Consider the following 15,315-nt stretch of genomic DNA (forward strand, 5'->3'; position numbering starts at 1 on the left):
ATTACCTTTCAGACAGCCTTGGACTTACAATCCCTCCTAACCCATTAACAGCTGTGTTTGGGGGTCTTCCAGAGGGTCTTAAAGTGGAGAAGGACAAACAAATTGTGATTGCATTCACTACACTGTTGGCACGCAGACTTATTCTGATAAACTGGAAGAATCCAAACTCTCCTCTTTTAAGTCAGTGGGAAACCAATGTGTTATATTATTTGAAATTGGAAAAAATCAAATACTCAGTTAGAGGATCCGTACAGACGTTTTTCAAAACATGGCAGGATCCAATCAATAATATTTTAAAATAAGTTCATGAAGCATAGAGAATATATTAATTTAGGTATGTTTAAAAGCTGTAAAATTTTTATGCCGTTTGGCTTGCTCTCTCTCTCAAGAGTGGGGATCGATCTGTTCTTAACTCTTTTTCTTTTTGTAAAAACTTGATTGCTTTGTATGGAGTGAAATAAAATTAATACAAATAAAAGGATAAGCTAAGGGACTTTAACAATAGGCCACTGAAGGAATGGCTGCTGAAACTAAACTGGTGTTTTGCAGTCAAATGTGAATAATAAATTAAAAATCAGTCATTTTAAGCAGTAAAGGCCATTAGCAATACTAGCAATGGTTTGGCTGTATTATTAAATCAATTAAATGGCACCTTGACAAGAAAGCCATCAATTTCTATCAAAAACATAAACATGTCCTGGCCTTTCCAAACTTTCGACTGGTAGAGTAGATGACCTATTCCCGATACAGAAGGCATGTTTATTGCACATTTTTTACAACTCCAATCGTAAAGTGACTTAAAGACACAGAAAGGGAGCTCACTATGAAATAAGAAACACTGAGCAGGTTTAAATCAACGTCCTCGATTACCGTTCACATATATAAAACAAAACGCGCGAGTGTGTCAGTGGCACTCCAGCTCTCTCTTCTTTCCAATTTTTTTTATCTTCATCGATAAGAATACGCCAGGAGATGATTTTTTTTCTCTCCTTTTTTCAGTCTGGCACTCACTTTCACTGCGAAATTTTCTGTTTCCGCCGCAGGTCTCTGTCACATGACGGAGTCGGTCAAAAAGCATGGGCTCAGCAAGGAAAGAGTAAGCCGCCCGTCTCGGAAACTTTGCTTTGCAAAGAGGCATCTGTTACGTTGTCGCAAAGACTTTTGGATTAACAAAAAGAAGAAGAAAACAAACATCAGGAATGACTTTTTGAATGTAGCGAAGCAGGAGGGCGCACAAAGCCGCGTTTCAGTTTGATCACCAGCGACTTGGAAATTCTGGGGATTAAAGCAAAACGACATTCCTCTCGGTTCTGGCATTCCGCTCTTTTCCCCCTTTTATTTAGTCGAACATGCCTGTAGATGCAAAAGGAGTTAACGGTTCCGAAGACTTGATCACGGTGGAAAACTCAACCGTAAACGGGAGGAATCGTGCAGAGCAGCATCCCTCTAAAACCAAACTGGTAAGCAAAACTGTGGACTTTTCGGCATTTTACTGATAATCGTTAGCGTTTTTTTAATTAAACATATCCCTAACGAGATCGCCACCCCTTAAAATAGGAATATTTATTAATTAAGAGTTTATTTTAGGATGTTTGATGCAGACACGAACGGCACTTTCTACAGTCTGGAAACTTGCAACAGATTTGCGGCCCCTGCCCCGTGGCGAGAGGCACGGGTGCGCTCATCCCGAATAAAGTTAAGCGAGAAAACGTAACCCGCTTTGCCGACTACACGAAGCATCCGACACAGACAGAAATACAACGCGGTTTTGTCACCGGGCCGGAGTGAGCTTAATCACGGAGCGCTCACCTGCGAACAAAGTGCAGCAGTTGTGTGAGTCACGCGCACGCGTGCTTACTCTCCGTGGGCCTCAATGACTGGTGCGTGCACGAGCAGGACACTCACGCGAGGTCACTGGGGGGCAAAAGTAATCTTAGCAGGGAATTACAGACTTATTATACTTTAAAATCGCAGAGGTCTTTAATATATTTTGTTATTTGATGATCGGTAATCATTTAGAATACATTTTCACCTTTCTTTTCACAGCCTATAAATATACAGGCAGGTTTGTGGGTAAATGATTTGATGCCCCATGATGGTTGGATTGCCTGCCCAGGGATTGTTCCTTCAGGTTGCAATACCTATGAGATAGATAACCCTTCAACAACCCTAATCTTAACCGTAGTGTAACGGGGCTCTAATGTTAATCATAGGCTAATACGACGGGTGTTACGCGACTGCCTCATAGGTACTGCGGTCTGCAGTTACACTCAATTGAGGATAGGCTCCGACCCGACTCAGCTTTGAAATAAATTACATGACCGACGTAGAGAAAAGTCAAGCAAAACGACACCTTTATTAGCTAACTAAAACGATTGCAATATGCAAGCTTTCGAGGCAACTCAGGCCCCTTCTTCAGGCGAGATGTAATCAACGTGATGTTCGTCAATTTGCAACCCAACCTAATCCAGTCAAGGATCACCAGGTTCTGAGCCTAACTGGGCAGCACTGGCAGAAGCTTGGAAAGAGTGAACGATGCATGCAAATTTATATAATTCTTAATAAAAATGAGTAAAATATCTCCTTTGTGAGAATTCAGAGTAGCATGATACACTTCTTTTCAATGACAGAGTCACAGAATAAGTTTATATAAGTTATGATTTTTAAATCACATATTTGTCTTCTGTTAACATGATACATACAGTATATACATTTTCAGAATTGTTTATCCCAACTAAAAGTATTTAAGGGGGGTCCGGAAAGAACCTTTTATAAATTTAGATCTGTAACAGGTTCCATAATTGTGAATAAATGATAACAGATTTGGCTTTATGATTTTAAAAGGACTCTTGCTCCTTTACGATACCAGAGGCTAAGATATACTGTATATACTGATGATGCAACTCCTTCATTGTCTGAACCTAATTATTGCCGGAGCAGGAGAATATACAGCACCTGTTGCAAGGCAGGGATTATCCCGGGATGAACATTTAGTCCATTGCAGGAGTGTTTGCACTCATTTATTTGTTAGAGTCAACAATTTACCTGACAGTTCTTCTTTGCTTTGCTGGAGGACACTGGATTTACTCCAAGAAAACCAAATTGCAGACGTGTTGGAATAAGCAAAGTCTACACATCTTGTTGGTGCCTGCTTCAAGATTTAAACCAGTGTCTGCAGATGTGGGGCAGTAGTGCCATTCACTGCATTAACTTACTATCCTCACCATAAAAATTGATCAAAGTTTTCTTTATATAAAACTAGGGGGCTTAACCACCTGCTCGCTCCGCTCGCCAACACCCAGGTCTGCGCTATGCGCCAGCCACTTTGCGTCTATGCCGCTCGGATTTGTGGTTTACACTTTTACCAAACAACAAATCTTTTAATTCTCGTGGATACACCTCTTCATTGGGAAGAAACCCTACTTTTCCCCGATGGCAACACGAATTAGACAATCTACAAATCTCTGACTTAAAGTTTAAAGCCATACAATATCTACATACTTCTGTCATATTACCTATGTCCATATATTTTCGATCTCTTTTTCGCTGTTCCATTATTTCACCAAGTAATAATTTCCATTTGTTAGTGCTAATGCAATCTTTACTATAAGTTTTCTGAGACTTTCAAATTTTAGTACTAATCTCTAACCTGCTCTGTATCGCACCAACGTTTTTGAACCTCTTTACGATGTTCTAATTTGTCTTCTACTCTTTGTCTTTTATTTCCGACCCCTATTGGAGATGAGAGTGCAGGAACTGTGTCTGACAATAGCATTCACACGAATGAGAAGTTATTGGACCGTGGGCGTGGTTGTAAATGCTTGAGAGGAGTGTGAGACTTGTCAAAATCTCTTGCCAAAAAGTTTCGTCTTGTGGGACCTGAAATTATCTCTCGCGGGAGTTGAAATTATCTCTCGCGGGAGTTGAAATTATCTCTCGCGGGAGTTGAAATTATCTCTCGCGGGACCTGAAATTATCTCTGAGAATGTCTTGTCCCAGGATTTCCTCTTATATTGGAGAGATAGATATTCAACAGATGAGGAGCTCAGTAGTACAGGAAATCCTCAGAGTAGAACCACTGCTTTTCTTGGTCAGGATAAGCCAGTTGAGGTTATTGGGGCATTTAGGTTGGATGCCATGATTGCCTCCCAGAGAAGGTTTCAGGAGACACAGCTCACTTGGGAGAAGATCCAGGATATGCTGCATCTCAGCTGGCCTGGGAGCATCAATGAATTCTACAAGAGGAGTTGGAAGTTGGTGCTGAGGATATGGTGGCCTGTTTAGCCCATCTTAGTGTGTAATGGAGGGTTGTCTAAATGTTAAAGTCCAAACACTATGAAAGCAACTGACGGCAGGACCTTCAGTACGTGACTCTTAAATAACTTCACTTGCTAGGACTCTAAGCTTGGCACAATCGTGTCTAGCAATGGGAGACTGAGAAGTAACCTCTAGATGTGCACCCCTGTGTTTACAGAAGGCCAAGTTAACCACAGTCCAGACACATTCATGTGTCCCTGCCATGTGCCAGTGCCAGCACCACACAGACAAGTCTGCCGTGGGAAAAACTGAGCTTTGGATGTGCTGTGGAGTAGTGAACTCAGCCAGTAAGAAATGAGCCGTACATTTAGCAAGGTTAGGCAGAAAGGGTTTGCATTTGGGTGATTTGGGCTTGAATTGAGCGCAGTTGAGGTGCTGATGTGAGCGCAGGGCTGGCAAATATTGACACTTTTGCTGAACTAAAGCTGCCTGATTAATGGGGCTGCTTAAACAACAAACGTCATTTCAAGTGATGAACTAGCAAACACTAAATCTCTGGCACTTGCTGGGTGTTTGAAGACAATGAAGTATCAATCAGTCCTGCATCTAAAATGTGATGGACATAAACGCACATAAGGCACAAATCCAAAGGGTACAGGAGCGACTGGGGCGCGCAGTACCTAATTATGTGACGTGTTGAAGGCCAGTCCTTTCCAGTGGCTCGGTCTCCGTGAGTCCACAGGCTAAAGCAACAGCAAAAGTCTGACCTCTTTGTGTGAGACACCTTGAAAACGGTTGCAACAAAGTCTGTTTTGCAGGGATTTTGAAATAATGCACTGATAATTCAGTCGCCACATTTTGTTTCACTAAGGCAGCCTTAAAGTGGAGAGAAACATACAAAAATAGAGATTTAGAAAATGAAGGCATCCCTAGTTTGTGACAGTTAAAATTTGAATTCACGTAACTTGCTTTTTAACTGTTACTTTCCGTAAACTTTAAAATTTCTAATTGGCTTTTTTTTTTTCTTCTCATGGACAAATTTTACTTAAGTCACTTTCCAGAAAGGTCATTCTACTTTTGTTCCATTATGACTGTCCGGTACTTTATACAACGCAACATAAGCTCTGGTTTGGCCGTGTTCTTTTTGCGGAGAGTGAAAAACAATCTTCGATGCTCTTTTAGCCAAATGAAAGTTCTCTCTGACTGCTGATGCTCATCTTACACAACAGACTTACTTAAGTGAGCTTTCTTACGCTCTGCCTCACTGAACCTTGTCCCCATGACAGAGTTCTCTCTCACGGCGCTTATCTCATAAATCCAATTTATGGCACCGGTATTTTGTAACATAACAGAATTTATTTCCAGTGGCCAGTGTATGTGCTTAAAATCAAGTCCTGCCCTCTAAATAAAAGATAAAAAAAGTGGCCATCTATGCAAGTTGAAGCGAAGAAGAATGTCTTGTGCGTAAGCCACTTGTTTTGATTTTGTCTTAAAATGTTTATTTCACAGCAAGTTCTCTTCACTTGAGCCCTCGATCACTGTAGGCTACCCTGAAGCCAAAGCTAGGTGGTCTGCGGTCACATGAATTGGGTGAGAGAAGGTACTCGTCGTGAGTGAGTTGAATCTTGTGTGGGATTAGAAGTCCATCAAAGGGGGAGCCCCTTCACACCCTCCAGATAGCATCCAGGAGCCCAGGGATGATAATTTAGGTTTAAAATTTACTAGCTATCCTGCATTAAGAGCTGTTTAACTCACATAAGTTGTGTTCAAAGACTTTTTGTTTGTCTTCACTTCAGAAAGCCTTTAACTAGCATTCATTGTTATTATGGTGTTATTATATTTAACTCTTTGAGGGCTGAATATTTTTTTCCAAACAACATACAGTAGTTTCTGAAAAGCAATGGCTTCACACATAAATCAACATAAAACGTCTGTTGCTGCATGCTGTGGCTACCAGTTTGCCAAGAATGTGCTGCCAGGCTGTCTTCACTGGTCGCTGTGCATTGCAATCTGGTCTCTACCTCTTATCATTGTTAAGTGGCAGTCCTCCTGGTGAACATTGTCGTAGGCATGTCAGCTACAGGAACCTGTTCAGCACCACAATTAGCTGGGGACCAGTCAGCTGAAGCTGGAACCTCACATTTGTTTTCGATCACTTGTATCAAAATTGGAGTCTGAAAAGTCATCGTCCAGTTCAGAGAGAACAGGCAACACTTCATCCACAGAGTATTTTTGCTTTACGCATTTACTTTGATCTCTCGTCATTATGTCAGTGCCATTTTTGCCGGTGTTTGCGCCTTACTACTCACACGAGCGTAGGAAATCTCGGTCAAACCAATGAAACTAACTTTCCTTCTAGCAACGAGAGTCCAACAAAAACATAACAGTTGGTTTTGTCACAGTTTACAGTTGATTACCATCATCTACTCATCCTTTTGACAAAAGTCAATATCAGCCCTGAAAGAGGTAATGACGTCTTGGGCACGGCCATCAGCAGTGTGTCTGCTTGTGGAGAGAGTGTCGACCTTGTTGAGAGGTTTACTTACCTTGGCAGTGACATTCATGTCTCTGGTGACTCTTCCTATGAAGTCAGTAGACGGATTGGGAGAGCATTGGGGGGTCATGAGGTCGCTGGAAAGGGGTGTGTGGCGCTCCTAATATCTATGCAAAAGGACCAAGGTGCAAGTCTTTAGAGTCCTGGTGCTTCCTGTCTTGCTATATGGTTGCGAGACATGGACGCTATTCAGTGACCTGAGACGAAGACTGGACTCCTTTGGTACTGTGTCTCTCTGTAAAATCCTTGGGTACCGTTGGTTTGACTTTGTGTTGTTCATGGAGTCCCGAATGAGGCACATGACCTGCATTGTGAGGGAGCGTCAGTTATGGCACTACGGCCATGAGGTATGTTTCCCTGAGGTTGTTCCGGCTCATAAAATCCTCATTGTTGGGGACCCAAGTGGCTGGACCAGGCCAAGGGGTCACCCATGTAACACCTGGCTGTGGCAGATAGAGGGTCATTTCCAGAGGGTGGGACTGGACCGCGTGTCTGCCTGGAGGGTTGCAAACTGGGATCCTGAGTTGTTTCGTCATGTAGTGGGTGCGGCCACGCGCTGTACCAGTGCAAACTCCCCGACTTGACTTGACTTGATTGTTATTATCTATTTTGCAGAATAGGCTTCTGTTTAGGTTTGCTTAATTATTTGAATCTTTAGAACTGTCATGTAGGTCAGAAATTGTTTTTAGATGAAGTACTTTTGACTTTTTTTATACTGACATTATTTTTTTTATTTACAATAACAGCAATTTGAGACCGCTGCTACATATGTCTCCGATGCGCAGTACAACCGGAATGTTCCCTTTGAAAAGTCTCCAGAGAGCATTAGGTAAGGGTTTTCTTGTATTGGTCACTAATTAAAGAAAAAATTAAATGTCCAGTGCAACAACTTTGATTGAAACCTTTATGGATTAAAAGAAGGTGCATGAAAAAAGTCTTCAGGGTTATTTTCACCTAAATATGAAGTTGATTTCATAAGTGTTTATATTCAAGTAAAATCATAAAAATGATTTTTGCTGTTGAGCACTACATAATCTTTTGCTTCCTTTAAATAAGTTATTTATTTGTATTTATTTATTTATTTTTGGTTCTTGTCTTGCAACTGATGCTTCCAGTGTAGGCTTTGAATCCTACACTCCTGAATTGACTTATGAAGGTTTGAGAATGTTATTTTATGCTATATGTTTTGTTTATTTTATTTTTTTTACTTAACACAAATGTATTGCTATTTTCTCAGATGGTTCCTGCCTCTGTTCCATTGTTGGCTTCTTCTGTCAGTATTCAGTAATGATTGTATTATCTGGTCTTTGTACTGCCTATTAATAAACACTGTAATTACATTTGACTGCCATCCAGGTGATTCCCATTAAATTTGTTTGAGAAGTTCCTTGATTGGCTGTGTGGAAGCCAGGGGGCGTGTACAGCCGCCCCACCCCGACACAGACAGGTAGAGACACGAGTTTACGCACACAACACACGGCGGTTATTTCCATGGGGAAGCGCTTTTCCCTTGCTTCCCACAGCAGCACAGTACAAATAAGCAGAGCACCAAAATACACTATTCACAGTCCCTTCTTCTTTGTCGCCTCCGCTCCTCCTCTTGGCAAGCTTTGTCCCTCTTCCTCCCGACTCTGACTCCCTGAATTGAGTGAGGCGGCTTCTTTCAAGCAGACCCTGGGAGTTTTCCAGATAGCTCATTAATCGGATCTGGAATCGCTCCCAGGCGTAATAACTGTAGCTCCCCCTGGCAGCCCCCATGTAACGCAACAGGGCTGTGCCACACTCTAACTCCCAGCGTACCCTGTGGTAATCAATGGTGGGCTGCCCTTTAGCTCCCTGGGGCAGGTAATGCTGTGCCGATGCTATCTCCCCAAGCCCATCCATCCAGCTGGCGTCCTGGCTAGGTAATGGCCGTGGCCACCCGTCACAGCAGTTACTATAGAATAATAAGAAATAAAAATCTTGGCTGTGTGGCCATCTTCTTTTTTTTAAGTATATATATATATATATATCAATGCCTCGCACAGACCTACAATTAAGTGATGGTTCCTGTTTTACACTGAATGCTGCCAAAATAGCTTCCTTCTATTTTAATGCTAAAGCGGTAAGATGGGGAGTTAGTGTGTTTACATACAAATGTGATCATTCCCTCTAGTCCTTCAATCAGCCCAGTTTACAGACAGAATAGCGTTTACTACAGTGGAAAGTAAGTGAGGCGAATCGGTGAGTTTTTTCCTAACTCCTTATATACATTTTAATTATTAGGCTACAGCCTGTCGTTAGTTATCAAATAACCGTTCAGTAGCTGTGTAAGCAAGACAGAGGGTGAGTTACCCTTTTGCCACCTTGTCAGTAAATAATCTCTTTAAAGGTCGCTTGTTTTCTGATATTTAATTGCACATGATGTAACGCTACTTATTTCCCAAAAGTAAAAACCAGAATGAATACACTTCTGAGGTGGTCTCCTCCCAGTGCCACTCTTTAAAGATTGCCACAAGCCCATTCTAATTCCTCCTAACGTCAGGGTTGTTGGGGGTCGCGCCAAAAGTAAGATAAACTGCAGGAATGCCTTCAGTAAGTCTTTTTCTTTCAGTTTCCTATTTATTGCTAGTGTCTTTCACACTACTTCAATAGTTTGGTTTTAAACAAGTTTGCCTTTATATGTTATTCTCATTTTCATCAGCAGGGGCCTGACTATAAATGACACCGTCCTTGTAGGTTTTTTCTCCTTTCCTTCTTCTCCCACATTACTTATTACAGTGCATTAGTTATTACAGTTGAAGTATGTAACTGGGTCCAGGGAAAGGTAATTGAAAGAAAGGTTAAAAAGGAGAAGTACTTGTACTAGTCGATTACATACAGAAAATGCAGGGGATCCCAGTGGAGTATCGTTTCTTTCAGGTGAACTAAACGATCAGGTATTGATTATGTGCATCTGTAGACTTAATTTATTCTGATATTAATTAATATTAATTAGCACAGAGTTTGACTGATCACATCTCTTTCTTTGCAAATTTATAATTAGTATATTGCTGCAGCCTGGACCTTGTTCTGGCAGCATTGGATATGAGGTAGGACCCAGATCTGGACAAAGCGCCAGTCCATCGCAGTGCACACTTACACACACTTGCATAGGGCCAATTTACAATCGCCCACTAAATCAACCTAATGTCTTTGATGATGTGGGAGTAAAATCTTCTCAAGCTCTACCCATACCTCACCAGTTTGTGAGCCAACTAAACATTCAGGCTAAGGGTATGGTGTATTTTGAGAACTAAGCAGTTCCCTGAAAAATCATTTTTTATTTAAGCCCAAACCACACAAACCCAACAAACTAATCAAACTTTAAGGAAAATGGCACTTAACTTGACCTGCAATGCTGGTTTAATGTCATAAACCTGTAGGAAGTGTGGAGACAAGGAACATGTCTTCATCACCGTCGTTGTGGTCATCAAAACAAGAACTCGATGTACTACTAAGTTCTTAATTCTTCACATGTTTACAAGTGGCTTTGTAGGGCAGGTCTGATTTCTGAAAGAAATTTCTGAAGCCATTTGTTTTGTTTTGTAACATGTCTCTGGATGTTGTCAAGTGCAAAGCACCTTGCTTTAGAGACTAAAAGATTTTTGTGTAGTCTGACTATTGCTAGTTCAAGTTAAAATGCTTTTGTATATCTGCATAAATGTTAGGTAAGTCGTTGTATAAATATGGAGGAAAACTCTGCATAGCAATGTGAAGCATAAACCACTTTGTTCTTATTATTATTGATTATTTTCAGCTCTTATTACAGCAGGGTCTCCACAGTATCCATTCATCATAACCCTTACATTATTAAAATGACCTTGCTCCATTCTTTCCTCTGCATTCTTCCAAAATTCTATTCATTTTGTTTTTTTTTTAGTGGTGTGGTGGTGGTCCTGAATGGAGCTTGATGAGAGTCTTTCATTTTCTTTCAGCAGTGATATTTTCAGGCTTTTGCAATAATATCCATATGCGTTCTTTCCAGATTTCTTCTCCGTGTTTTAATGTGCAGCAAGTACTTTTTAGCCAATCAATGCAAAATACACATACCTTTGTGCTTGTGATTTCAAGTTAAAGGATTGGCTTATTGGATTCTTTTGTTTTCACAAAGAAATTGTTTTGCCTGAGCTGCTGCCTCATGCTGCTAGACGATTTCTTTTCACTTCCTCTCCTATCCTTATCTGTAATGTTCTCCTGCTGGCTGAACATCAGTGATATTAAGTCTCCATTGCCTCCCTGTAAAGAGATGTCTTTCTGTTCCTCCCAGTTAGCCCAGTAACTACCAACATTCTCCATAGTGATTGTGCAGGGATTCCTCTGTAGTTTTATGATAAGGTATTGTCAAATCGTTTTCTCTGACATTTAACTGCATCTGCTTCTTCTGGCACAATGAGTTCGTCTTTGAATCTATTGGTTACTCTAACATTCCCACTCAGAATGCTACATCCTCTAGTGCCTTCAGAACCCACTATGCTTGCACATTGGAAATAGTCATTAGAGTTGGATCATACAGGAACCCACCAAGGAATCGATTGGCAGGGACCCTCTGACTTGTTCTTCAGGAGAATCGTGTATAAATTGCACATACTCACAAGAATGATGCCTGTGCCTATTTTCTTGCTCACGTTGAGCTGTATAAAAACTAAAACTAGCATAAAGCTATGCACATTTTCACGCTAGCTCAAACCCTGGCGTACACACGTTTCTGCTTGGTTTTGTAAACAGGCGGCACCCAGCGTCAAAGCAATTCTACTGTTTCTGTGTGGTTTCCGTCTCTTTTTATATTCGCATCCATGACGTGAGCTTTATCAAATACACCAAAATTAATTGCATATCGTGTACAAATTTAAAGCACTTGATTGTAATCAATCTGTAACAATATGATGTTGCTTGGAATGGCCAAACTGTTCCAACTACCGTGGCAGCTTTAGCGTTGTTAGAAGACATTGTAAACAGAAGAATTAGAAAAGAGCACGTTTTTATAGATCATACTGATTTCTTGTTCCATGGTGATGACTGGCTTCTAAGTTGATTTTGATTTCCAAGAGCTGTCCTCTTGGGGCGGTGTGTTGAACTAGCGCCGGCTTTACAAAGGCAGACTTGGAGGAATTGGGCTCTACTGGTACCTGCACCTTTACAACTCTTGTACACCCTCTGGTTTTAACCACAGGGGCTTTTCAACGTAAGCTGGCTGACTGATCAGGTATTTTTCAGTCATCACTGAGCCTCGCCATGCCATTGCCCACCTGTATGGGATGGTATTATCTGCTTGTTATCCAGATATATAAGATTTCCTTATGCTGTGGTTGAACATCAAAGCACAATTCACAGCAATGTCCAGCTTTCCAAAGGTAATCTGAGCGATCGACTGCACGCATGTTACTATAAAGGCGCCTTCACAGAATGAATTTGCTTATGTAAATAGAAAGCATTTCCACTCTTTTAATGTGAAAATTATCTGTGATGTGAATATGTGTCTTATTAATGTTGTGGTGACATTTATAAGTGTCTTGTCAAAAATTGCAGCAGCACCCTGCTCAAATGGTGTGAGCCCCGGAGTTCCGCTTCCTCCTCCAGCGGTGTTGACAGATGGTGGGTTGCGACTTGCCCTTTGCACATCAACTTTGATATCTGACCACTTCTTTTTTTTTATTTCGGACACTGTGCGACTTTCTGAACTTAAACTTTTGAGTGCCTCCATCATGCTGTGCCACTCCATCAGTTCTTTTGTTGCTTATACCCCTGCTTAAACTACCAAATATTTAATTTCTTCCTTACCTCTTCTTCACTGAGCAGGACCTCCTTTTTGCATTGGGTGAATGTCTTCTTTTTTACAAGTGCTTTTGCCTTTGTCTTTTAACAAAACATTGAATGGAAAGGGCAATTTATATTGATTTGCATATTAAAATATTCAAAACTAGCCGACGCCCACCGTAGCATACGGCAGTGTAAGAATAGGAACGGAAAATGGTGAGAAAGGAATTCAGAAATCAAGAAGAAAGAAGTAATTCTTGAAAGACGCAGTTCTGAATAGGTGATTTGCTAGAGACGACAGATATTGAGTCGAACGATTTACCTACAACAATAGTTTTGATGCATGTATCTTGGACTTCCTGGAAATGTGGACGGTATTATGATAATTTTGCCTACACGTATTTTGTTATTTTCAGCCTTTGCTTGCAGTGCGTCTGATAGTCCTTTGTATTGTTCCACGCGCAGATCTTGTTGATGTAATCTGAGATAGTTGAGACGCATGCCCTTTGTTTTAACATACGCATCTACGACATACAGTGGTGTGAAAAACTATTTGCCCCCCTCCTGATTTCGTATTCTTTTGCATGTTTGTCACACAAAATGTTTCTGATCATCAAACACATTTAACCATTAGTCAAATATAACACAAGTAAACACAAAATGCAGTTTTTAAATGATGGTTTTTATTATTTAGGGGGAAAAAAATCCAAACCTACATGGCCCTGTGTGAAAAAGTAATTGCCCCCTTGTTCAAAAATAACCTAACTGTGGTATATCACACTTGAGTTCAATTTCTGTAGCCACCCCCAGGCCTGATTACTGCCACACCTGTTTCAATCAAGAAATCACTTAAATAGGAGCTGCCTGACACAGAGAAGTAGACCAAAAGCACCTCAAAAGCTAGACATCATGCCAAGATCCAAAGAAATTCAGGAACAAATGACAACAGAAGTCATTGAGATCTATCAATCTGGTAAAGGTTATAAAGCCATTTCTAAAGCTTTGGGACTCCAGTGAACCACAGTGAGAGCCATTATCCACAAATGGCAAAAACATGGAACAGTGGTGAACCTTCCCAGGAGTGGCCAGCCGACCAAAATCACCCCAAGGCGCAGAGGCGACTCATCCGAGAGGTCACAAAAGACCCCAGGACAACGTCTAAAGAACTGCAGGTCTCACTTGCCTCAATTAAGGTCAGTGTTCACGACTCCACTATAAGAAAGAGACTGGGCAAAAACGGCCTGCATGGCAGATTTCCAAGACGCAAACCACTGTTAAGCAAAAAGAACATTAGGGCTCATCTCAATTTTGCTAAGAAACATCTCAATGATTGCCAAGACTTTTGGGAAAATACCTTGTGGACTGATGAGACAAAAGTTGAACTTTTGGAAGGCAAATGTCCCGTTACATCTGGCGTAAAAGGAACACAGCATTTCAGAAAAAGAACATCATACCAACAGTAAAATATGGTGGTGGTAGTGTGATGGTCTGGGGTTGTTTTGCTGCTTCAGGACCTGGAAGGCTTGCTGTGATAGATGGAACCATGAATTCTACTGTCTACCAAAAATCCTGAAGGAGAATGTCCGCCATCTGTTCGTCAACTCAAGCTGAAGCGATCTTGGGTGCTGCAACAGGACAATGACCCAAAACACACCAGCAAATCCACCTCTGAATGGCTGAAGAAAAACAAAATGAAGACTTTGGAGTGGCCTAGTCAAAGTCCTGACCTGAATCCAATTGAGATGCTATGGCATGACCTTAAAAAGGCGGTTCATGCTAGAAAACCCTCAAATAAAGCTGAATTACAACAATTCTGCAAAGATGAGTGGGCCAAAATTCCTCCAGAGCGCCGTAAAAGACTCATTGCAAGTTATCGCAAACGCTTGATTGCAGTTATTGCTGCTAAGGGTGGCCTAACCAGTTATTAGGTAAAGGGGGCAATTACTTTTTCACACAGGGCCATGTAGGTTTGGATTTTTTTCTCCTAAATAATAAAACCATCATTTAAAACTGCATTTTGTGTTTACTTGTGTTATATTTGACTAATGGTTAAATGTGTTTGATGATCAGAAACATTTTGTGTGACAAACATGCAAAAGAATAAGATATCGGGAAGGGGGCAAATAGTTTTTCACACCACTGTACTGTTGGAATAGTTTACCGCTGGAGTGCAAAATACTAAATGTATTCCTCATTGATAATCTGTATTCGTAAAATTGGAATTGAGTAAGCCTGATTTGGTTGGTGGTTCTTTTATTGGGAACATGTTGCAAATCTTTGTGCCAGCCAATGTCTCCGTAAGGGAATAAAAGTGGGTAAACCATAGGATCGCAATTCATATTGAGCGTGGAAATCTGTTTACAGGAGTTGCCTCTGGGATAAATGCAAATGTCCCTTTTGGCAGGGGGTTCAGGATCTTCTCTGACGAAAATCGCTGCAACATTGGTGTGACCAATAAACTTCATTTCACTTCTCAAATATCACTGTGTGTGTCTCCTATATGATATATTTAACTGACATTTTTTATCGTAACAACCAACGATTTATACAGGAAAATAATGACTATTAACAAGGTTGCCCAAACTTTTGCATCCCACTGTGTGTGTGTGTATGTATATATACACATACATATACATATACATATACATATACATATACATATACATATACATATATATACTGAAGTACGCTTACAAAATAAAGCAAACTCTGCATGCAGCGAACATTTA

General features: G+C 40.9%; 1 protein-coding gene across 1 annotated transcript in view; it reads left to right on the forward strand.

Annotated features, from left to right (window-relative positions):
• The first annotated feature begins 1,037 nt into the window (after positions 1-1,037).
• Positions 1,038-15,315, forward strand: part of tpcn3 (two pore segment channel 3) — a 152,829-nt gene continuing 138,551 nt past the window's right edge. Inside the window, exons 1-2 of the mRNA XM_039738370.1 lie at positions 1,038-1,460; positions 7,558-7,640. Coding sequence (XP_039594304.1) covers positions 1,350-1,460; positions 7,558-7,640 — 194 coding nt within the window. The 5' untranslated portion in view covers positions 1,038-1,349. The remainder of the gene's footprint in view (positions 1,461-7,557; positions 7,641-15,315) is intronic.

Source organism: Polypterus senegalus, chromosome 16, assembly GCF_016835505.1.
Source record: "Polypterus senegalus isolate Bchr_013 chromosome 16, ASM1683550v1, whole genome shotgun sequence".
In the NCBI taxonomy this organism is placed as follows: domain Eukaryota; kingdom Metazoa; phylum Chordata; class Cladistia; order Polypteriformes; family Polypteridae; genus Polypterus; species Polypterus senegalus.